The sequence below is a fragment of the Schistocerca serialis genome, chromosome 2 (assembly GCF_023864345.2).
Source record: "Schistocerca serialis cubense isolate TAMUIC-IGC-003099 chromosome 2, iqSchSeri2.2, whole genome shotgun sequence".
Taxonomy (NCBI): Eukaryota; Metazoa; Arthropoda; class Insecta; order Orthoptera; family Acrididae; genus Schistocerca; species Schistocerca serialis.
In genome coordinates, this window is record NC_064639.1 from 988,200,265 (window position 1) to 988,226,750 (window position 26,486).

General features: G+C 38.7%; 2 protein-coding genes across 6 annotated transcripts in view; one reads left to right on the top strand and one right to left on the bottom strand.

Annotated features, from left to right (window-relative positions):
- Positions 1–19,168, bottom strand: part of LOC126458413 (protein Mpv17-like) — a 75,844-nt gene extending 56,676 nt beyond the window's left edge. The window contains exons 1-2 of one of the 5 annotated variants that reach the window (XM_050095433.1): positions 18,851–19,168; positions 778–1,433 (exon numbers count right to left, since the gene is read on the bottom strand). In XM_050095433.1, coding sequence (XP_049951390.1) covers positions 778–842 — 65 coding nt within the window. In that variant the 5' untranslated portion in view covers positions 843–1,433; positions 18,851–19,168. Of the gene's footprint in view, positions 1–777; positions 1,434–9,860; positions 9,973–10,490; positions 10,612–16,674; positions 17,063–18,850 lie in introns of those variants that run through there. The other 4 variants (XM_050095435.1, XM_050095437.1, XM_050095432.1 and 1 more) reach the window with 4 other exon arrangements.
- LOC126458411 (uncharacterized) overlaps positions 16,301–26,486 on the top strand; it is a 154,605-nt gene continuing 144,419 nt past the window's right edge. The window contains exon 1 of the mRNA XM_050095431.1: positions 16,301–16,388. The gene's annotated coding sequence lies outside the window, so the exon portion shown is untranslated. The remainder of the gene's footprint in view (positions 16,389–26,486) is intronic.

Consider the following 26,486-nt stretch of genomic DNA (forward strand, 5'->3'; position numbering starts at 1 on the left):
GAAGGTAGATTTAAACTAACCCGAGGAAGCCTACTTAAAATGTTTCAACAACTGGTTTTAAATGATGAGTCAGAGTATACAACACTCTACATATCACTCCCGTAGGTATTGTGAGGATAAGATTAGATTAACCACAGCATCCACAGTAGAATTTAAATTTTCATTCCTTCCACACTCCATACAAATGGAATGGGAAAAACCCCTAATAACTTTACAATGGGATGTACCCTCTGTCATGCACTTCACAGAAGTTTCCAGAATACAGATGTAGAAGTAAAATAAAAACAGTATGTGATAAAAATGTATCCTGACTAGCAAAAAGTTGCTGTGATTGACTGTTCCTAAAATAGTTTATTTATAGAGCAGACTCTCATAATGTAGAGACAGTGTCTCCTGGAAGCATGCAAAACCACTACATCAGGGATGCACATACCACACAGCTTGTAAACATCTTGTGCCCTTCTCCCCACCCCTGACCACCAATATATCTGCTGGCAGCCCAACTTTATTTTTAACTTTCACGCAAGACAATGCAGTAGCGGCTAAGAAACAGCATATGAGCCTTCCGGGATAAACATACACTGCGGTGACAAAAGTAATGGGATACCTCCTAATATCATGTCAGACTGCTCTTTGCATAGTTTAGTGCAGCAGCTTGGTGTGGCATGGACTCAACATTGTTGTAAGTCCCCTGCAGAAATATTTAGGTATGCTGCCTCTATAGTCATTCACAATTGCAAAAGTGTTGCCAGTGCAGGATTTTGTTCACGAACTGACCTCTCGATTATATCCCATAAATGATTGATGGCATTCATCTCGGGCAATCTAGATGGCCAAACCATTCACTCGAATTGTTCAGAATGTTCTTCAAACCAGTTGTATACAATTGTGGCCCAGTGACATGGTGCATTGTCATCCATAAAAATTCCATCTTTGCCTGGGAACACGAAGTCCATGAACTGCTGAAAATGGTCACCAGGTAGCCAAACATAACCATTTGCAGTCAATGATTGGTTTAGCTGGACCACCAGCTTCCATAATGCCTTGCCGACAACTTGGGTCCATGGTTTCATAGGGTCTACACCATATTCAAACCCCAGCATTAGCTCTTATCACCGTTTTCCAGTCGTTCATGGTCCAACCGATATGGTCACAAGCCTAAGACTGCAGGTGAAGTTGTGCTGTTAGCAAAGGCACTTGTGTCAGTCGTCTGCTACCAAAGCCCGTTAACACCAAATTTCGCCCCACTGGCCTCACGGATATGTTTGTCGTATGCCTCACATTGTTTTGTGCAGTTATTTCACACAATGTTGCTTGTCTGTTATCACTGACAATTCTATGCAAAACCTGATGCTCTCGGTCGTTAGGTGAAAGCTGTTGGCTTCTGCATTGTCCATGGTGAGAGGTAATGCCTCAAATTTGGTATTCTGGGCCTGGAAAAAGCATTCAACAGTGTAAAATGGTGCAAGATGTTCTAAATTCTGAGAAAAATAGGGGTAAGCTATATGGAGAGACGTGTAATATAAATGTACAAGAGCCAAGACTACTATTCAATCTGTACATCAAAGAAGCATTCATGGAAATAAAAGAAAGGTTCAGGAGTAGGATTAAAATTCAAGGTGAAAGATTATCAATGACACGATTTGCTGATGACATTGCTATCCTAAGTGAAACCAAAGAAGAATTACATGACCAGCTGAATGGAATGAACAGTCTAATGATTACATATGGATTGAAAGTAAATCGAAAAAAGACAAAAGTAATGATAAGTAGCAGAAATGAGAACTGTGAGGAACTTAAGGCTGGGATTGATAGTCATGAAATAGATGAGCAGACCAGCATTTGCAAAAAGGTGATTCCTTGCCAAGAGAAATCTATTAGTATTAAAAATAGACCTTAATTTGAGGAAGAAATTTCTGAGAATCTACACTTGGAGCACAGCATTCTATGGTAGAGAAACATGGACTGTGGGAACAGAAAAGAATCAAAGCATTTGAGATGGTGCTGCAGACAGATGTTGAAAATTAGGTGGACTAATATAAGGTAAGGAATGAGAAGGTTCTGCACACAATTGGAGAGGAAAGGAAAATATGGAAACTGCTGACAAGGAGAAGGGACAGGATGATTGGACATCTGTTAAGACATCAGGGAATGGCTTCCACCATACTCAAGGGAGCAGTAGAGGGCAAAAACTATAGAAGAAGACAGAGACTGGAATACATCCAGCAAATAATTGAGGATGTAGGTTGCAAGTGCCACTCTGAGCTGAAGAGGTTGGCATAGGACTCACGGCAGGCCGCATCAAACCAGTCAGAAGACTGGTGACACAAAAAAAAAAAAGAAGAAGAAGAAGAAGAAGAAGAAGAAAGAAAGAAAGGAAGAAAAGAAAGAAAGATTGTCAACAAGCAACAGGACAGGGGATACACTGGTAGGTCTCACATAAAGATTCAGATGTCTCAAAAACAAGACAAATATTGTTCCATTATCCGACCACTGTCACCACAATGTCTGATCGTTCCTTGTGTTGCTCTTTTCAGAAGTTTAGGCAGTATCCATTTCCTTCAAAAATGAGAAAATGGGTCAGCTAGTATCCAGCAGAGCAAATGCAACAAATAATAGTAACGTTTCAGCCTCTCTGTGTTGATAAGATTTTGGAAACTCTCTTAGTTCTTGTGGGTAAAACTGATTAGGCAAAAATAACTGATTAGGCATAACGGACAATCCACATTCATCTGGCTGAGTGACACTGTATGCCAGACCTGGACTCAAACCGAAGACCATAGCCTTTCGCGAGCTGCCCAGGCACATCTCGCAATCCATTCCTGCAGCCAGTTCCTCATCTCCTACCTTCCAAATTTCACAGAAGTTCCCCTGTGAAACTTGCTGGACTAGCACTCCTGGAAGAATAGATACTACAGAGATGTGGCTAAAGCACAGCATGAAGGTTGTTTTCACAATGAATTTTCATTCTGCATTGGAGTGTGCACTGATATTAAACTTTGTGAAAGATTAAAACAGTGTGTTGGACAGGTACTCAAACCACACTTGGACTCAAGCCCTTGTGTCTGTGTATGTACGGATGGATGTGTGTGTGTGTGTGTGTGTGTGTGTGTGTGTGTGTGTGTGTGTGTGTGTGTGTGTGTGTCCTTTTTTCCCCCTAAGGTAAGTCTTTCAGCTCCCTGAATTGGAATGCCTCCTTACCCTCTCCCTTAAAACCCACATCGTTTCGTCTTTCCCTTTCCTTCCCTCTTTCCTGACGAAGCAACCGTTGGTTGCAAAAGCTTGAATTTTGTGTGTATGTTCGTGTTGGTTTTTTTTTTTTTTTTGTGTGTGTGTGTCTATCGACATGCCAGCACTTTCGTTTGGTAAGCCACATCATCTTTGTTTTTAGATATATCTACAAATTAATTTTCAATTTGAATGTAAAATGAGTTGTCCCACACCATTACGATTTGTCATGCAAGTGATCTGTTGAACATGAAACTAACTAAGTAATTAACTAAATGAAAGCCCATATGGAAAATATGTTAACTTACTGACTTCTATATCCCCAAAGTTACCCATTACTTTTATCGAAAAAGTAGCCAAACCTAAAATTTTTAACTGGCTGCTCTATGATTTTTCCAGATTACGTTTTCACCAAAATGCACACCTAAGAACTTACAGTTTTCTACTGTTTATTAATTCTTGTTTGTATACTAGGTTAATAGGAGGTTGGATATTTTTGACTGTTCAAAACTGGAACTGAATTTTTTTCATAGCTTAAAGCTAGCCCACAAAAACCATTTAGTAACTACCATAAAAACAGCATTTACTATTTTTCTCTGTTGATTCTTCTTTGCTCTGCTTCACTAAAATGCTTGTATCATCTGCAAACAGGACTAATTAAGCCTCCTGATTCAAATAAAATGGCAAATCATTAACATAAAGCATGAATAGTAGTGTTTCACTGGGAGATGAAAAAGCTTGCACAGGATAGAGTAGCATGGAGAGCTGCATCAAACCAGTCTCAGGACTGAAGACCACAACAACAACAAACAGTAGTGTTTCGTGATCAAACCCTGTGGGTCTCCGATTCTGATTTTTCACCATGCACATGACGTGACATCCCTCTTTGTATTACTTGAACAGCCTATGGTAACTTTCTGCAGTCTGTTTCTTAAATAAGCAGACATTTGCTAAGCAGTTATTTCCACAAAAACTTAATTAATAGAATAAAATAGTGAAAAATCCGGGACGGAATGTAACAATATTATGAGAAGGAAAGTTGCTACTCACCATATAGAGGAGATATTGAGTCACAGATAGGCACAACAAAAAGACTCTCACAATTAAAGCTTTCAGTCATTAAGGCCTTCATCAACACTAGACACACACACACACACACACACACACACACACACACACGCGCGCGCGCAAACGCAACTTTGCGCACACACGCATATGTGTGTCTAGTGGTGACGAAGGCCTTAATGGCCGAAAGCTTTAATAGTGAGAGTCTTTTTGTTGCGCCTCTCTGCAACTCAGCATCTCTGCTATATGGTGAGTAGCAACTTCCCTTCTTGTAATATAATTAATAGAATATTATATATCTAGAAACAAAGATGATGTGACTTACCAAATGAAAGCGCTGGCATGTCGATAGACACACAAACACAAATATACACACAAAATTCTAGCTTTCGCAACCAATGGTTGCTTCGTCAGGAAAGAGGGAAGGAGAGGGAAAGACGAAAGGATGTGGGTTTTGAAGGAGAGGGTAAGGAGTCATTCCAATCCCGGGAGCGGAAAGACGTACCTTAGGGGGAAAAAAGGACGGGTATACACTCGCACACACACACATATCCATCCACACATATACAGACACAAGCAGACACATATTCTGTATATGTGTGGATGGATATGTGTGTGTGTGAGTGTATACCCGTCCTTTTTTCCCCCTAAGGTAAGTCTTTCCGCTCCCGGGATTGGAATGACTCCTTACCCTCTCCTTTAAAACCCACATCCTTTCGTCTTTCCCTCTCCTTCCCTCTTTCCTGACGAAGCAACCGTTGGCTGCGAAAGCTAGAATTTTGTGTGTATATTTGTGTTTGTTTGTGTGTCTATCGACGTGCCAGCGCTTTCGTTTGGTAAGTCACATCATCCTTGTTTTTAGATATATTTTTCCCACGTGGAATGTTTCCCTCTATTATATTCATATCATTAATAGAATATTATGATTGACACAATGAAATACCATTGATATATTAGAGAAAGCTGTAATTGGTTATGTGTTACCATTCCAATATTTTATTATGAGATCAGTAAATATATAAATAGGTGATTCATAGAATGGCCCTTTTGAAATCCAAACTGTGATTGGCTAAGAATCTCATTACTACACAGTGAGCGACAACCTTGGAGTACAATATCTTCTCAAAAATTTCAGGAAATTTTTCAAGCAGTAACACTGGGCAGTAGTTATTAACATCTGTGGAGTCATCCTTTCTTTTTTACAGAGGGTCCTAAAATTGTCCACACTTTCTGAGAAAACATCCTGAGTTAATGATGCATTACATAAGTGACTAAGAACATTACATATTATGTGGCTACAGCTTCTCAGTGTATTATCTGAGATATCATTCACCCCATAGGACCTTTTACTTTTTAGAGTCATGATATTCTTTCTTATTCCAGATAGGGATGTGAGACTAATTTTTAATTGCTTCTTCAGCATATTGTTTTGTTTCTCTTCTGAGCTATTTGCACCAATTTTATCACCCATTTTTTAAAAAAAAGTAATGATTAAAAATATTGCCTACAGGCAAACAAATAAACTGCTCAGTATATTTTACTGTTAACATTTGGCCAACAGGTTCAGATAAGCCACTGACCACGGCTGAAAATCACGGCAGGTTTTTGAGTCCAAAAACAAGCCATCAATAGCTGTTGCACTATATTACCTTCAGTCCTCATATAAAAATGTTTCTGTGGCAAATTATCCTAAATTGGACATCAACAACTCTAGGTGCCACAGTTCAGTACTCCCTGACAACAAATCTTCATTATAGTCTCCACAAACAATGATTTTCCAGTTATGTGTGCATAACATACTTACAACTCTCTCCCTAGGTGCTTTATAAAGTTTAAGATACTTCCTGTTGGTGGCCTGTAAATTGTCTTTACAACTAGAATCTTGTGAATTTTGTAGTCCACTATTGTGGTACAACGTTAAAAGAATTGTTCAGCATATCTTCATTGACCTGAAAGGTCTGGTACTTCTTATTGGTTCTACACTAGTATGTTAATAGCTTGTGTCAGTCAAGATTTTGGTGATGTAATGTTCTGATATGCACAACATATCTGATGATGTCTGTCTGTCCTTTCATTTTTCTGTGTGGATATGAGAAGTACATCTGTTTTATTAATGAGGGTTCTGATGTTTTGATAAACAATACTATATGCATTTTTAAACATATCCATGATTTTGTCCAAACTGCAGTATTTTGTTCCGATAGTGACTGCTTCCACCGTAACTATGCCGCAAGTTATGGTACATGGAGATAGGTGTAGTTAGCATCATGGTTAGCATGCTTAGGGTCACAAGTTCAAACCTGAACACCAGCAGTTATTTGTTATTTAGTATTTGCCATTTTCCGAACATTGTTGAAATATCTTATGTTTGTACTGTTTGTATATTCTTGAATATTCAACATTTGTATAAATAGCTGCACTCTCTGTCCATTTCTGTTCTGGCTGTACGATAGTTTCAGTGACAAATGTGCTTTCAGTTCTGTGTGTTGTGCTTCATTGAAGACCCTGCATTTGGATCTGATTATCGTTTCAATGTGGTAATGTTTGGTTGAGACGCTGGATACTTCAAATCATACACATCACCATTGCTCCAATTAGGCAATGTAAATGCATTCAGCTACACAGACAGAAACTGAAACAAGTAGTACATTGATCCTGAGATCTATATATTCAGGAGAGAGACAGACAGATTTTGAAACAGCAGTATGTCAGCTACACATCAGGCACCCATGAGTGTTTTCTGGAGTGTTAGTGAGGACTTGATGAAATGGCTAAAAGCATTCAACTGAGTTGTCAAATACATCAGGTGGCATAACAATATGTGTTTGGAAATACATCAGGTGGCATAACAATATGTGTTTGGCATGCGTGTATGTTTATTTGGAAAGCACAGCCCAGCAGTGGTTTGAAACAATGAAGAGAAGCTCAATAGATGGGAAAAACTCCAGGCCGAACTAAATAAAACATAGGCAACAATCAGCAGCAAGTCTGCTCAGTGGAAGAAAAGTTGAATAACAAGTCACAACATCATGGAGAAACAACACAGTCCTACATACAGAATGCTTTGGCCCTATGTCACATTATAAATCCAAATATATCAGAGCCAACAAAAATCTCACATTTAATTAAAGGAATCACGGAAGACAGGTACCAAACTCTTCTGGTAAAAGATATCACGAGAACAGAGGAATTCATCAAGTGGTGTTGCCAAACTGAGGAAATGCAACACAAAACGAACTGAACAAAAAAGATATGACCAACAGCTGGAAGTAGTCCTAAATACCAATAAGAAACATGCTCTCCATTCTAAGGGTGGTGATTCACTCATGACCCTGATTTTGGATTTGGATTTGACTGTAGTTTGAATATTTATTCTGTAATCCTATCTTTCAGATGAATTTACACAAAACTGGAGAGGAAGCACAGTAGAAGAAGATGAAGAATGCAGACCTTCTTGCCACTTTAACAAATAATCCACACAGCAAAATGGAAAATGGGAAGAAGGTGCAGCCTAATGACGGAGTGAAAATAATGAAAGTATACAAATCTTGGCTAAAGTCCACTTACAGTGTCCGCAGCTCTTGCATTTAGTGCTGATGGCTATTCATTAATTCTGGCCAAAGAGAATCACTAAAGCTGATGAAACTTTTGGGACAAGATATGAATTGATTTCATTTGTATTTGATATTAATGGCAAAAAACTAGATATGCTGCCAGACTGACACATAACATAACCTGATGCCTAATGTTTGGTTGGAATGTGACAATTTGGTGTGCATTGGCAAAGCCTATGAATGTGACTGGAAGAAAACTAGATGTGCCAAGAAACTGACCTGTAGCATAGCCTGATGCTTAGGTTAGGTTGGAATACGATAGTATGATTTTGAGAGAGCAAAAGCAACAAATGTGAACAGTATAAATCAAGCAATGGAATGTCCAGGATGGAATAACAACAAAAAATATATTGCTACTCACCACATAGAGGGCACACTGAGTTACAGGCAGACACAATAAAAAGAATCCTGGACTCGTCTCCTGTACGTGTTCAGTAGCAATCTGTCTTTTTCATTTGTAGTAAATTGTACAAAACTAGATGTGCTGGCAGATTAATGTGGAATGTGGCTCAAAGCTTAGGCTAGGTTGGATGTGATAGCTTTGTTGTGAATTGACAAAGCCAACAAATCTCAATATGGAAATAAGATTAATTAATTAATATAATAGAGGGAAACATTCCACGCGGGAAAAATATATTTAAAAACAAAGATGATGTGACTCACCATACAAAAGCGCTGGCAGGTCGATAGAAACACAAACAGACACATACATACACACAAAATTCAAGCTTTCGCAACACACTGTTGCCTCATCAGGAAAGAGGGAAGGAGAGGGAAAGACAAAAGGATGTGGGTTTAAAGGGAGAGGGTTAGGAGTCATTCCAATCCCGGGAGCGGAAAGACTTACCTTAGGGGGGAAAAAGGACAGGTATACACTCGCACACACACACATATCCATCCACACATATACAGAATATGTGTCTGCTTGTGTCTGTATGTGTGTGGATGGATATGTGTGTGTGTGCGAGTGTATACCCATCCTTTTTTCCCCCTAAGGTAAGTCTTTCCGCTCCCGGGATTGGAATGACTCCTTACCCTCTCCCTTAAAACCCACATCCTTTCGACTTTCCCTCTCCTTCCCTCTTTCCTGATGAGGCAACAGTTTGTTGCGAAAGCTTGAATTTTGTGTGTATGTATGTGTCTGTTTGTGTTTCTATCGACCTGCCAGCGCTTTCGTATGGTAAGTCACATCATCTTTGTTTTTAGATTAATTAATTAGACTGACTTGTAGCTCAGCCTGAGATACATGTTCATTGTTGCAATAATTTACATGTACATCTTATTTCCAATTTTGCTGAAAATTTTGACAATTTGATTAAATTCTAACCTATCAGAACAAAATACCAGAAGTTTATTTACAAACCTTAGGAAATTATGAACAACTATTCTGACTGGCTGTTAACAATCAACTCATGATTCATTGTACTCATTTTATATCATTCATCACTAAGATTTGTTGTCGACATTGGCATGCAACACAACAGCTATGAACACACTAAGTGCACATTTACCCAAACCTTCAGAGAATGGAGATTTTTATGGGATGCTGTGTACTTTCTTCAGCAAAATTATTGCTGAAACAGCAATAATCAGCCACAGCCATAAACAACTGCATACCTACAGAAGTCTTCCCAACCTTCTTGAATGGACATTACAAATTTCCAAACAGGAAGACCCATGCTTAGTGTCAAAGTATGGGCCAGTCTCAATCAGTTTTTGGGTTACTTTGAGGAAAACAGTCCCTTCCATGAACCACAACATGGTTTTCAAGAGGGAAAATCCACAACTGTGCATTGGGGATACTAGCAAAAATAAAACTGGTTTTTGAGGGGGGGGGGGTGTTTGTGAAACGCACACTGTGTGATCACATGCAAAGTGTTTGATTGCATCCCCCACAATAACCTACACAAAAAGTTAAAATGCTTTGGTATGAGAGGTACTGTACTAGCTAACCTTTCGTGTTACTAAGAACAGGCAGCAGATTTGCTGCTGATGCTACCGTTATTGCCAAAGGAAAAAATTCTACTCCAGCACTCCTGGAATCAGATATGCTATTTGGAAAGGCCAAGGAGTGTTTCACCTAAAACAAAATCAAAATAAATTAAGAGAAAATTCAGCATATGGTGTGCATTATCAGCAAAAAAGTATACACCGTATTTACTCGAATCTAAGCCGCACTTTTTTTTCCGGTTTTCGTAATCCAAAAAGCCGCCTGCGGCTTAGAATCGAGTGCAAAGCAAGTGGAAGTTATGAAAAATGTTGGTAGGTGCCGCCACAACTAACTTCTGCCGTCAAATGTATGTAGCGCTACACAGGCATGCTTCGTAGGCACAAAGATAAATACTGGCGCCAAAACCTCCGCGTCAGTAAATTAAAAAAAAAAGGTGGAAGACGAGCTTTTTTTTCTCCGCCCCGAGTTTCGACCACTGCATTTTCATACATTATCCAACGAAGTAAATACAAATTCCGTATTGTTCATCTTCGAATGTAGCAGAATTTCAATGTACTACGAAAATCCGACATGCAAGACTGTTTGGGATGTTTGTCAATATGGCCAACTCTACTTTCTGAATTTTTTCCTACCTGTGAGAAGAGATCGTTGCTAATAGGAACCTGATGAAATGTGAATCACATGCAGTATTCTCTTCACCATAAGAATAATACGAATATAAACATTTTGCCATGTATTCTTTCGTGTTTGCTGCTATCTCATTTAAATCCTGCCTGCCTAATAAACTACGAAACTAGAGTGAGACAACAGCAAACGCGGAAGAATATACGTATCGTGTCATGTTTATATTCGTATTATTCTTATGCCTAATAGTGATACAGTCAGAAATGAAGCACGGCAACTGACTAGATTTTTAATTCTAAGATGACTAATTTCTGTGCAGAATTTGATGTGCTACAGAACGGAGAAACATTTCGCCTAACTCTCGTTCAGAACATGTTCTATCATACGCAGTCTATTATTTGGTTCTTGTTGGTCATTATCAAAGAAAGCAGCAGTGTAAGTAACAACAAATAGCAGTCTCTTGCCATTGTTTCGCTAGTGAGACGATTACTCTCTCTTTTTTTTTAATTGTAAGCGGCAGTAGCGCGCACAAAAGCAAGCTATGCCGCGAGCGGCGACAGGCCGTATACACGCACTATCAGAATGCGACAAACAATGCGTGACACAGTACAGTAAAATGCATTTTCAGCTTAGAGTGACGCAAACACCTATAACAAAGAAAACAGCACTTATCAGACCAAAGCAAAATAAGCAATCGATTCAAACCAGACGAAGCACGCGAAGAAGGAAGGGTACCCGTATACATACGGACGGAGCGCCTGACGCATAGCAATGGCTACCTGGTAAAGCTTAACTGCTAAGCTTACGACTCGAACCAAACTACTGTAGCTGTATCGTCATTCATTCGACCTAAATTGTGTCTCATTATTACAATGGACCAACTTTGTTTCGATTTGGAGGTGCGGCCTAAAACTTTACTCTCCCCTTGAATTTCGAGTCTCAAATTTCTGGTGCGGCTTAGATTCGGGAATTATTATTTTTTTCCTTATTTCGAGTCTCATTTTTCAGGTGCGGCTTAGATTCGAGTGCGGCTTAGATTCGAGTAAATACGGTACCTGGACCCAGTAGAAACTGTGAAATTGCCAAGTTTGGTAATAGATCACAAACTTTCATGGAACATACACACAGAGTATGTATGCAAGAAACTATCACGTACGGTATACCTCTAATGGAGATTTAAAAACCTAATTACCTACCAGTATCTGTTAACTACCTACCAGTATCTGTTAACTATATGTCATGCTCTATTCTGCAGCTATATTCTCTCTGGCCTGCAGCTGAGGGGCCATTCATCAGCCTACAAGGATGTGCTGTTATGCAAAAGACAGCAATAATAATTATAACACTGAGTAATAAGTAGGAGCACTGCAGACCATTCTTCATAAAGCTTGGAATAATTTACTGGTTACAGCCATTACATGTTACTGTGCCTTATCCATGTCAAGGAAAACCTAAGTACCATACATTCAGCAAGGGGGCAAGAGATACATAACCACCAAACTCAAGAGAAAAAGTCTAGAACTTCCCAATCTGTCAACTGTGGAAAACAAGATACAGCTTTACAACAATTGCCCCGAGAATATTCAGCCATCTTACCATTGGAGAAATTCAAGAAAAAAATACAAGAGACCTGAAACTACAGACACTATAGGGCACAGTACAGGAATTTTTTACTCTATGACAGTGAATGGATCTGAGTCTTGCCATGGCCACTGGAGTGTGTATTTGGGTGTCTGTATTGTTGTTTGTGTAAATGTTTGTACTATTGCTGGAAAAAGAGCTAGTGCTCAAAAGCTTGTGTGAATGCTGTTTTCTGATATGTGTTACAAAGTTCCACACATTGATCCACTATTGTTGAGTGGTTGCTTTTCCCTTATTTTGCATACTGTTCCATTTAGGAGTTTCTATTACTGTATTCTACATTGTCTTTTATAACAAGTCGCTCCATTTAGTCTTTTACTAAATCATAAAAAGCTGTAAATTATGAATGAGACATTTATGATATCTTCTAGCTAACTGTGAGGACTCTGGTTTCCTCACTGCCAAATCATTGCGGTTTTTTTTTTTTTAAGTTTTGGAATCAGGTTAGTACTTCTTCCATAGATCACGAATATGACACTTCGTAATGAAGTGGAACATGTCAGGTTAATAAAAGATGTCTATACAAGATTTACATTACACAAAATATTACATAACACTTAATATTTCTAATTTGTGTGTGTGTGTGTGTGGGGGGGGGGGGGGGGAGGGGGAGGGGGGGGAGGGGGGGGGGGGAAGAATTACCCACTTACTATATCCAAAAATTCATCTAATGAGTAGGAGTTGCCATTCAGAAATTCTTTTAATTTCCTTTTAAATGCTATATGGCTATCTGTCAGACTTTTGATGCTATTAGGTAAGTGACCAAAGACTTTTGTGGCAGCATAATTTACCCCCTTCTGAGCCAAATTTGGATTCAACCTTGAGTAGTGAAGATCATCCTTTCTCCTAGTGTTGTAGCCATGTACACTGCTATTACTTTTGAATTCGTTCAGATTGTTAATAACAAATTTCATAAGTGAATATATATGTATTGTGAGGCTACAGTGAAGATCCCTAGCTCTTTAAATAAGTGTCTGCAGGGTGATATTGGATGAGCTCCAGCAATTATTCTGATTACACGCTTTTGTGCAATGAACACTTTTTTACTCAGTGATGAGTTACCCCAGAATATGATGCCATAAGAAAGCAAGGCGTGGTAAGCTAATTTGATGATGATGATGATGATTCCCATACTTCTTTACAGAGCGTAGGGGAGCGACACGGGAGACCCGCGCTGCCTTAGTAGGCAAGGTCCTAGAGGAGGTGGTTTGCCATTGCCTTCCTCCGACCGTAATGGGGATGGATGATGATGATGATGATGACAGAACACCACCCAGTCAACTTGAGCCAGGAAAAATCGCTGACCCCGCCGGGAATTGAACCCAGGACCCCATGCTCAGGAAGCGAGAACGCTACCGCGAGACCATGAGCTAATGTACTGATATGTATATCGCCAAAATTTGCAATGACCCTAATGGCATAAGTAGCTGAACTCAAACATTTCAGCAGATCTTCACTGTGTTTTTTCCAGTTCAACCCCTCATCAATGCATACACCTAGACATTTTGATATTCTACCTTAGCTACCGATTTCTGATTGAAGTCTATATTTATTAATGGTGTCATTCCATTTACTGTGTGGAACTGTATATACTGTGTTTTGTCAAAGTTTAATGAGAGCCAATTTGCAGAGAACCACTTAATGATTTTCTGAAAAACATCGTTTACAATTTCATCAGTTACTTCTTGTCTGTTGGGTGTGATAGCTATACTTGTATCATCAGCAAAAAGTACCAGCTTTGCATTTTCGTGAATACAGAATGGTAAGTCATTAATATACATTAAGAGCAGCACAGGATCCAAGACCGAACCTTGCGGCACCCCATTCTTGATTGTTCCCCAGTTTGAGAAATCACCAGTTTTTTGCATATTATGTGAACTGCTTATTTCAACTTTCTGCACTCTTTCAGTTCAGTATGATGTAAACCATGTGAGTACTGTCCCATTCATACCATAGTACTTGAGCTTATCTAGAAGTATTCCATGATTTACACAATCAAAAGCCTTTGAGAGATCACAAAAAATCCCAACGGGTGACTTCTGGTTACTCAGAGCATTTAATATTTCATTAGTGGAAGTATATATAGCATTTTCCATTGAAAAACCTTTCTGAAACCAAACTGACATTTTGTTAAAACTTTATTTTTACAAAGGTGTGAAGCTACTGTACAATACATTACTTTTTCAAGAATTTGGGATAAGGCAGTCAGAAGAGAGATTGGGTGGTAGTTGTTGACATCAGGCGTATCCCCTTTTTTATGCAGTATTTTAACAATGGCATACTTCAGTCTATCTGGGAAAAACCCTGCTTCAGAGAGCTATTACATATGTGGTTAAGAATCCCACTTATCTCTTGGGAACAAGCTTTTATAATCTTGCTGGAAATGCCATCAATTCCATGTGAGCTTTCATTCTTGAGAGAGTTTATCATCATCCTAATTTCAACTGTATCAAATTGTGTGGGTAAGGCCTCTTCCATTACCTGTCTTGCTTCTTATAATGAACATTTAGATCCTATTTTCTCTACAACATTTAAAAAATGATTATTCAAAATGTTTTCGACTTACAACTTGTTGTCTGTCAGGTTTCCATTCGCTTTGATGGTAATGTCGTCATCCTATACTCTTGGTTGCCCTATCTCCCTTGTAATAATATTCCAAATTGTTTTGATTTTGTTATCAGAGGTATTAATCTCAGACATGATGCACATGCTTCTGGACTTTTTAATAACCTTCCTTAATGCAGCACAGTACTTTTTATAATATTTGGCTGTTTCTGGGTCATTACTCTTTCTTGTTGTTAGATACAGTTCCCTTTTGTGGTTACAAGACATTTTTATTCCTTTAATAAGCCAAGGTTTTTTGCGTGGTTTCTTATAATTAGATTTAACTACTTTCTTGGAGAAACAAGTTTTCAAATTCTCTTACAAGTGCATCATGAAATAAGTTATATTTTAAATTAGCATAGGGTTCCTTGTACACCTCATCCAGTCTAACTGCTGAAGATTTTCCCTGAAATTTCTAATTGTTGAGTCATTAATTGAAAGCACAACTTTGCAGGGTAGTTTTGAATTACTGAATGGAGCTATGTCATATACTGTAACTAGCTGAGCACCATGATCAGAAAGGCTATTCTCAACAGGACAAGAATTTATGTTTTTAAACTTATCTTGGTCTATAAAAGTGTTATCTATCAATGTGTTGCTGTCCTTTACTACCCCAGTAGGAAAATCAATGACAGACATCAAACTGAAACAGCCGAGCAAGACTGCCAGGTCATTCTTCCTATTACACTCTTTAAGTGAATCAACATTGAAGTCCCCACAAATAATAATTTGCTTTCCCCTATCTGACAGATAGCACAACAAGGCATCCAGGTTCTCCTGATGTGTTACTGGTACAAAGAGTAGCAATATTGTGCTCGGTCACATCTAATTTTATAGTGTTCTTCACGTCATTCATTGGACCAAATCCCCATTTGGCCATACTTTTCAGTGAGTTTGTTAGTTTCACTGCTCTGTCTTCTGTAATAGGCTAACTGGACTCCTTTCAGCTGTGCCACCTCCTTATTCTTCAGGATAAGAAATTAAATGTTCTTCTTTAGTGTGTATATCATAGCAGACTTTCTGATGCCTATACTAGGATTTTCATCCCCCCCCCCCCCCCCCCCCACACACACACACACATTAATGTCTAGAAATATTACTTCTTGGCCGAAGGGAGTTTGATGTAGGCTGATAATTCTGAAGTAAGTTTTAACTATTTTTGGTGCATGGAAAATTAAATTGGAAGTTGATGAAACAAACACATTTGCTAGATTTTCTACACCACTGTTGTTGTAAACATAACAGGGCAGCAAAAATACAGATACGAGAAAAACTGCTCCAACAGAAAATAAAAGTTAATAACCATATATTCAGATTCTTGTGGGAATGATGGAGCTGTCAATTAATTACTATAGGGTGAAGGCTCTAGTTTTGGCCACTACCCCACTTATGGCCACCTCGATGTCAAAGGTTAATTTTTAAGCTTCTCTGGAATACCAGCCAGTTCTACCATAGATTATAATAAACTTTGTGAAAGGCTCTATTCATTTGTCTACATAATCATTCTTTTGTCTGTTTTTGTTTGGAGACACCATTTTGTGAAATGATCAGTGTTGAAGAAGCTGGGTTTTGCAGAAGTTTTTTTTAAGCAACACATGATCTGTTTTTTTGTATTTTACATGTTTAAATAAAACATCAGAAGAAACTTAATCTTTTCAGAGGTAAGATAAGACATCACATTTTCATTTCTGTTAAGTTTTATATGGCTCAGACTAAAACCATGTTATCAAAAGTCTGTGGCCATTAACAGATCCATATTTAGCCCTGGTTGCGGGTTATGGCCACGCATGTGGCCATAAGTGGAGACATATATGTATCCTGTTTTGGCCACTTCTAAAAACTGATACAAAAACGTCAATATTGATGTTCTGTCCTACATTACACTAGGCTAATTTTATTTAAATAGGCTCATTAAAAGATTTTTGGTATTTTTATATAAATACATACCGGATTGAAACTTCCTGGCAGATTAAAACTGGGTGGCAGACCGAGACTTGAACTCGGGACCTTTGCCTTTCGCGGGCAAGTGCTCTACCAACTGAGCTACCCAAGCACGACTCACGCCCCGTCCTCACAGCTTTACTTCTGCCAATACCTCGTCTCCTACATTCCAAACTTAACAGAAGCTCTCCTGCGCTCCTTCATCAATATTGACATATATTCAACTCACAGCAGCATTTTACAAAATACAGATATTCCTTCAACACCCACCAACAGTCTTATTCCTGCAGATATATCAACAACCCACAATAGTATTTCACATAATTCAGGTACTCCAACTTCCAACCATAGTCCATCTTCAGTGCGTATCCAAGTGACACCACCAAAATCATTAGCAACAGTTTTTGAAGGTGTCATCACTTGGCCAAAACCCAAAGAACGAGGCACAAAAATAAAGAAAGAACACGCACTCACTGTTGTGACTAGTGACAAGTGGGTGGAATATCATGAACTAAAGGAAAAAGAGAAGCAAGAGAAGGAGCAGGGAAAAAGGAAGAGAAAAGCTATGGAGGAGTTAAAGTCCAAAGAGCAGCACTTGGCATTATCTTCTTGTAAAAAAGGGGAAAACAAGAAACAGACAAGAGTTAAGTGATAGGCCGACAAGTTCTTCCGAGAAAGAAGAACGGACGGACAGTGGAAGCAGTTTAGATGACTACGTAGAAGGAGATGAAGATGATATACCAGAAAATGTGAAACTATCTTCGAGTGAGAATTTGAAAGTAGGGGACTTTATTTTGGGAAAATTTAGTTTAACAGGAAATAGAACAACAAGACCTGCAATTTTTAAGTATGTATCTGTAATTTTGAAAGTGCTTTCTGATTCAGAATATGAAATTCAGTGCCTAAAAAGTTCTAATGTTCAGAAAACTTGTTTTGAATACATTGAAAATGATGTTTCGACTAGAACGGGTGAAGATATTGTAGGGAAACTGCCAGATCCAGTCTTGATGCAAGAAGGACGTTCATTAAAAACAAAGTTTCCTGGTTCCATTGATATTCGTAAGAAATAAACTTGTCTGGAAGTTGATTTAAGTAATTACTGGGACAATACTTTGCCTAATGATTTTTTTTTCTGTTCATTCAGTTGCTGTACCTTTTACCTATTTGATGTATGTTTGTTGTCTTATATACTTGTATAAAGCACAAATTACCTTCTGGCACAAGGATTAACAGTTATTTTAGCCATAGTTTTATTATAATATGAAGTGGCCATAAGTGGGGAAACAACTGGCTTTTGTTATACAACTTAGAATATGTGTTTTTACATGGTTGTAATGTGTAGACTTTGAAGCAATAGATATGATTTTTTGAAGTAATTTGTATACTTTCTTCCTATAGTAAAAATGTGATGTATCTCAAATTTCCCTTAATGTGGCCATAACTGGGGCCTCGACCCTACCTCATAGTTACGTATCTGACAGCTAACCCAGGCACCGTGTACACATAAAATCTCATATTCAAATCACACTCTCATCCTCCTCCAAACCATTTTTTCTGCATTCAGATTTGTACATCAATCAGGAGTTTTCAGAATGACTGTCGATTTATGAAAATTACTCTACGATAGGGAGTTAAATAAAGGTAAGACTGTTGTGTAATACTGGGAAATTTCGGGTTGATGGGCACTGCAGTAGTCTCTCTGTTCTTCGTATAGAAAAACGGAAGAATGTTGTAGGTCTGAATTACCTGCACAATTTCGAGTCACATAAGTCACGTAGCCTAAATGAAACTTCAGGTGGCTATTCTTGTGAAAACTATGCAATTACAAAAATACGCTTGCAATAATATTTTCTAAGATAAAATGTACTGGCGCAGAAAATTAAAAGATGCAGAGATTAGGCGATTTAAAAAAAAATTAGATTATCTGAGAAAGTGATCGTTTTGGCTTATTTACATGTGAAAAATACGTCGAAAGGACAAGGCCATAATACGACAAACTTATTCAAGAGATTTTAAGGCAAAATTTTAAAACTGAACTAACAGTAAACCACAGAAAGAAACTACATTTTGGAGTTTACGAAGGCCATTTAAATTCTGCTTTACTTCATGCGCTGACCTTATTCGGTGACATGGCAGCATGAGTCATAATAATTTCAAATTGAATAAGAAGGCAAGGAAGTACCTTTGGATTTGCTGTAATGGATATATGTAGCTGTCTTTCCATTCACGGAGGAAACTGCTGGAATCTACGTTTGATACTTGTCGTTAATCTGCATTTATCCTTTGTACCAATAACTCCAACATTCGTAGGACTTTCTCATGCAACAAGGGGCACAGTTGAAATTATGATGCAAACGAGCATCTAAAATTCGCATTAAGGCTTTTCTTCATCACAATGTGCGTCAAAGGATTTTTAAATTACACATTGCCAGCAAAGCCAATGTGTTGTTTACAAGCATTGTATTTGTATCACAGAACTGAGAACACCAAAATAAAAGAAGAGCGATACGCGTGTTGGTACGATACGGAAGTCGGAAACAGAGAACGACATGGCGCGAAAATCTTTGTTTTTAATTTGAAATGTGCGGTTTAGGTGACATTTATGTTTCATTTTTTACTTTATGGGCATGTCTCGTAGTCTAGCAGTGCATGCCTTGAAACTGAAACGTTTTTGTGACCTTGCAAATTTATGCATTCGACAAATCTCAATCAAAAACTAAGATTAATTTCTCGTAGCTGGGGTTCACACGTGTAAAATTTTGTTTAAGTGGCGTCGTACCCGCCTTTTGACGGTAAAATTATTTATTTGTGAAAACCAGTATTGCAGTTTAGACCGTATAGCCAATATCAAGTGGAAATAATTGCGCCTTAGCAATTGTCACTACTTAAGAATCGTTTGACACGACATGTCGCAGCAGATGGTTTCACCGCATTGTGATCCTGATTATGACTTCTTGTGTGTATTGCATATTTTGAATTGCATTGTCAGTTTGTTGCTCGTACAATGCTTTATTTTTGCATGCTTGTGTACGTAATAATGTGTGGAGTAAATGATTCTATATTTGTTTTTCTGTCATATAAAACAGAAGACGGTTCTGTGGACATTTGCCCCTGCCAATGAACCCGTGTGTGAACTGCTCGATTTAAATGCGTCGCAAGTATATTGCTGGTAACTTTACTTTTGTTCACATACATTTTTCGCACATTCTCGCATTTAATGGACGGCAACATGTTAGCTGCTTTTGACAGAACTGGTATTCAACTTTATTATATCAAGTCAATGAATTAGTATGTATTTCTGTTTTTAATGGTGTTGCTTCTTGCTACTGTGTATGCTTTGTAATGTTACTGACTAAGGCATTCTTCCTTCTTGTTATATTTGTTTGTTACTGTTGCAGTCTTCAGTTTTGAGACGGGTTTGATACAGCCCCCCCCCCCCCACCCCCCTCCCCTTCACGCACACACACACTTCCCACTACTAGTAAACTGGTGATTCCTCGAAGACAGAATGTGTCCAGAAACTTCCTGGCAGATTAAAACTGTGTGCCAGACCGAGACTCGAACTTGGGGGACCTTTGCCTTTCGCGTGCAAGTGCTCTACCAACTGATCTATCCAAGCACGACTCATGCCGTGTCCTCACAGCCTTATTTCTGCCAATATCTCGTCTCCTACCTTCCAAACTTCACACAAGCTCTCCTGTGAACCTTGCAGAACTAGCACTACTGAAAGAAAGCATATTGCGTAGACATGGCTGGGGGATGTTTCCAGAATGAAATTTCCACTCTGCAGCAAAGTGTGTGATATGAAGCTTTGGCAGATTAAAACTGTATGCCGGACTGAGATTCGAACTTGGGACCTTTACCTTTCACGGGAATATGCTCCACCAACTGATCTACCCAAGCAGCCACAGGCTGTGAGGATGGGATGTGAGTCGTGCTTGAGTAGCTCAGTTGGTAGAGTATTTTCTCGTGAAAGGCAAACATCTTGAGTTCGAGTCTCAGTCCGGCAAACAGTTTTAATCTGCCAGGAACTTTCATATCACTGCACCCTCTGCTGCAGAGTGAACATTTCATTCTAGAATGTGTCCTATCACCCAATTCCTTCTTCTAGTCAGCTTGTGCAACAAATTTCATTTCTCCTCAATTCTATTCAGTACCTCCTCCTTAGTTACATGAGACCCCTTATAATCATCAGTATTCTTCTGTAGCACCACATTTCAAAAGTTTCTTTTCTCTTGTACATCTTGCACACCATATGGCAGAGTATTGTCACACTTGGCCCTCCCAAGGCTATCAGTAATGAGATTTACTCCTAGTACCTTGTTTCGACTTAGGTCATTCTTCCTTAAAAACACAAACAATGGAACAGTAATAATGTATGCACAAGTGTTCACATGTTATGAACACGTACCCCAAACAATATATTGTAGCAGAAATCAATGTACTACAATTATCCTCCCATGCCTATGAATATTTAAAAGCAAATATTGTAATACACAGTCTCATGCTTTCATCATTGGATTTATTAGTGAGTTCCACATGCCGTAACCAGAGTTCGTGAAATACAGTAACATTAAGTACAGTGGAAGTACGTTCACAGCATACTTCACAATCCCAGGTACAAATATGCTTGTTGATGTAGAATATTTTTGCTGCATAATAGTACCTGGCATAAATAAAAACTGGTATGTGCTGTGTCACTAATACTACCCAGCATACTCACTTGGGAGAAGCAACGTCATTCACAGCAAAATGGCACACTCATTCCAAAGATGTAAAAAAGTTGAATACCAGTTCCATCAAAAGTTGCTTATATGGAGTTCTCCATTAAATGTGAGAAGGTATGAAAAACACTTGCAAACTAAAATAAAGTAGAATACAGACAAAATGCTTACAATGCATTTAAATAAAGCAGTACTCACATGGATTTTTATGGTTACCTGAACACAATATTATTGCATTTGGCCTCCCTTAGCCATTATCGGAAACAGATAGTGATGTTACAGTAAACAAGTACAGTAGTGACTAAATAGTTGACAACAGTATTATTGCACCTAGGAGTGAGGATGCTTCTGTCAGGTTCAAGACAGTTTTTATCATGATATTTCAGAAAGGAACACTGAACCACTTGATAATATATGGACAACTGTCTTGAAATCGTTCACAGGGTCATCACTGCACTTGTCTACTGTAATTTCACCAGGCATTTTGGCTGGGAGGCCAAGTGCAATATCGTGGTCGAGTAGTACTCCACACAATATCGCAACTGCAAAAAATAAAAATAATGATGATAATCCAAGCAGTTTACAAGCAAATCAAAGAGTACAACAAATGCACCCATGAAGTTATAATTAGGTACTATACAATGTGTTATGAAGTCAGCTTCTGTTTTGAAAGAAACCAAAACAAATATGGAAGACTTTAAATCACCTAGTTAGAAACTGAGATGATGGGCTGATAAACTTACAGGGCTTCAAGTGCCCTGGCAACAAACCAAGTTTCTATGATGTATATGGGATCATATAGGCCTATGCATGAGATATACTCACTTACAGAGTATTGTTTAAATTGAGATTGACAATTCAAACACGTTTCTGTGCAGTTGTCATCTTCAGTGTACCGGGTTAAATGCTCCAGATTTCAGATAAATAAAATAAAAAAAATCTAAAATGGACAGTAATTTTATGTCATTTGTGTGCTTATATGGATTCAACTAAAAGCCTTTCATTATTTGAAATACTGTCACTAATGACATTCTGGTATCTAATGTGATGTAACAGAATCTAGTTGACAAAAGGAAATAATATAAAATGCAGCAAATGAAGCAGGCAGAAGGGAATACATATTTATAAAAAAAATAGATTGACAGAAACTGCAAAAAGTGCTAAGCAAGAATGGCTAGACATCAAATGCAAAGGCTGTAGAAAAGCGCATAACTAGGTGGAAGATATATGCCACCTACACTAAAAAGGACTTTTAGAGAAAAGAGAAGCAGCTGTATGAATATTGAGAGCTCTGATGACAAGCCAATACCTACACAAAGAAGGGACAACCGGAAAGTGGAAGGCATACAAAGGAAATGAACTAGAAAACGATATTATCAAAAGAGAAGAGGAAGTGGATGGAGATGATATGGGAGATATGACACAATGAGAAGAATTAAAAAGTTAAAAGTTGAACAGTAAATAAATATAAAACGAGAAACCATGGAAAACATTAACACTAAAGTCACAAAACAGTGGTTTTTTAATAAACAAAATAAAATAAAATTAGTATTGTATTTATTGGTCCTGTTGTCTACTAAAGTATCTTTTACATAAGACATTGGACAAGTCAGTTTATGACTTCTGAAAGTAATTTCTAGGCATACTTATTTATGGTTACAATGAAACACTTTACACATTAGATATTTATATAACACACTTCATAAATTTAAATATCCTTCAATGGAGTAAAAGCAGTAATGCTGTAAAGCTTAACAAGATTACTAAGAATAAGTTGAAAAGGTATTACATATGGAAAGTGGTACAGACACAGAGTAAAATATAGAATTGGGAAATATAACAACAGAATATATGGCATACATAGGCAATCACAATAAAATAAATAAGTGTGGTAGAATGGAGGAATAGAAATGAACAGGCAGTGTGCAAGGCACTGGAAAAATGTAAGGATTAAGGGAAATGTTGAAGAGTGAAAATATTGAGTTGTGTTTGATCATCAAATATTAAATCAGGACAGAGGCCCTAATTTTTATTGATTTCCAGGGTTTTCTAACAAATTGATTTTTTGCCCTTTGCTGTCTAAGCGTAAGCCATGGGACTATGGCTGGTGGCTATGGCCCTTACTCAGTAGCACCTGCAAGCTCAGCAGATGTGGAGTCATAATTCTGCAATCTACAGCAACATTCGTGTCCAGCCAGCCTAGCTGTCTCTGCCTGAGTGAGTGACTGATGTAAAACTTACCACAACCAGGGCAAGTAATTTTGTATACCCCACTGTTGGCTAGTAAATGGGTGTTATCTTTGCTATAGAAAATACACTGGGCTGTGCTGTTCCTCACATAGTAAAAAATTCTGTAGTTGCAGGATTTCAGTGTTTTTGCTACATTCCGTGATATCAGCCCTGGATATGGGATTGTACATCACTTCCTGCAGACTTTGGAAGAAGCAGCAGAGGAAGCATTGAATATATACAGAGGAGGGCAGCACAAATGGTCACAGGTTTGAAACTTCCTGGCAGATTAAAACTGTGTGTCAGACCGAGACTCGAACTCAGGACCTTTGCCTTTCGTGGGCAAGTGCTCTACCACTACCTATAGAGCACTTGCCCGTGAAAGGCGAAGGTCCCGAGTTCGAGTCTCAGTCTGGCACACAGTTTTAATCTGCCAGGAAGTTTCATACCAGCGCACACTCTGCTGCAGAGTGAAAATCTCATTCTTGTCACAGGTTTGTTTAATTGATGGGAGAATGTCACAGAGATGTTGAAGGAACTGAGCTAGTAAACTCTTGAAAAGTGATGTAAACTATCCTGAGAAAGTCTGTTATCAAAGTTTCCAGAACCGGCTTTAAATGCTTACTCTAGGAATATACTACGATCCTCTATGTGTCGCTCACATAGGGATTCTGAGGGTACCATTAGAATAATTACTGCACGCACAAGGAATTCAAACAATTATTCTTCCTGCGCTCCATATGTGAATGGAACAAGAAGGGCCTCTAATAACTGGTACATTGGGAAATACTCTCTGCCATGCACCTCATTGTGGTTTGCAGAGTATAGGTATAAATGTAGATAGAGGATGAGTAAAATTTTCAAGTTTTGTTTCCTATGAAAGATGTGGACAACAAGGAATGGGCTCTAGCCATAGATTGAGGCAAAAATTAGATATATCACAATAAAATGCATTGCCTCAACCAGTGGCTTTCAAATGGTCAACTAAGTTGTTGAGTCCATGTTATGCACAGTGTTTTGATAACCAGGTGCTGCAAGCTGTGTGCTTATAACTACTCACTGTCTGGACCCTCACCAGACTATGAAGCATTGTTACTATGAAGTTTTCAGTTAAAACAAGGATTGGGGTCAGATATTCAGTTTATTGTGATCTGGCCACCTCACCAACAAGAGCTTTCAAAGCACAAAGAAAACGTGCATTTCACGGAACAACAGGTAGGCTCAGGAAAACAAACAACAAAGCAGACATTGGGAACCGAATTCAGCTCTAAATAGTGGCACTTTGCCAAGAACTCTTCACTATCTATTTGAAGTCCAGGTAGTCAGTATGCATAAGAAAAGAGCTCACAGCACCTGAAGAAGATGTCTGGGTTGGTTGTTGAAGTATTGTACATAACATGGATTCAGTAACTTGGCTACACACCCAGAATCATGCCATTAAGCAATCACGCTGATAAATGCTGAGAGATTATGTAAAATAGTTGATGACTAAGCAAGGATGACTGCTCAAAACAGCAAACTCAAAAATATTAAACTAATGACTTTGTAGGAACACTAGCATGAGTAATGCCTCTGACCAGACAACACATGTAGCTGAGTGGAATAACTGGGTGGACTCCAAAGACTTCAGTGTAGAACCTTTTATCGTATGGATGTCTTGTATGTCGGGTTATGAGCAATAAAGTAGTATCAATGTGTCATCTCCATTATTGGAATGATCCCTGCACCTCTAGGGCAAGCTACTGCACTGGGGTCCTGCGATTAAAAAAACCTTCAAATGTGTGTGAATTTCTAAGGGACCAAACTGCTGAGGTCATTGGTCCCTAGTCTTACACACTACTTAAAGTAACTTAAACTAACTTATGCTAACTATAACACCCACACCTATGCCCGAGGGAGGACTCAAACCTACAGCGGGAGGGACCACACAGTCCATGACATGACGCCTCAAACTGCACGGAAGCCTGCGATGACTGTGTAATGTGACGGGGAGATATTTTGGGATAATATGCAGTAACAATGCTGCTACCTTGCATCAGTAGCATCACATCACCAGCTCCTCAAGACTGCATCTCAAGGATTAGCGTGACCAATGTACATAATCAGTGTAATCATTCCAATAATTGTCAACCAGTGCTCAAATACAAACTGAATGTGATAGTGGTTGTTGCTTCTCAAAATGATGCATGCTCCAGCACGCCTCAACAATGGCTGCCATTGAAGAATCTACTGTTGAACTTTGTACAAGATTCTGTGTCAGGTGCATAGGAAATATGACTGCCATGCATGGTGGAGTGCAACAGGCCATGCATAACCGTATGCGATTGCTGGGTTCATAACTGTGCCACCACTGCCCCACAATACTTCAATGGTTACACCATTTTGTATGACAGTATCAGTGCAACCACAACTCAATCATACTTCAGTTCTGAGACTGGGCAAACAACACAAGAACGAGTGGCAATTTGGTTCGTTACAGTAGGGTGCATTATGTTTTTCACTAGGAATTTTGGATGATCTTTCTGGATTTGTGACATTAATTTGCCACCTAGCAGAGCATGCTGATCTCATTAGTGATGTCATTGTTGCACTGGCTGATTGAAAGATATATGAAGTGGCAAAAGTCCTCTTGCTCCGACGCATGTCATGCACCCCAGAACAATAACTAAAACAGGCCATCTACTATGCTGTTCCAACTGTGGCGCCAGCTATGGACCCTAATCAATGCAAACCTCATGCCAGATGTTGCATTATGAAATCTATTGACTGTCAACCTTCTGCCGCAGATACTCTTCACCACAGTTCTTATAAAGCAGAGCTGCTAGAGAAGAAGCTGTGCCTGACAAACAGAACATTCACTGTGCT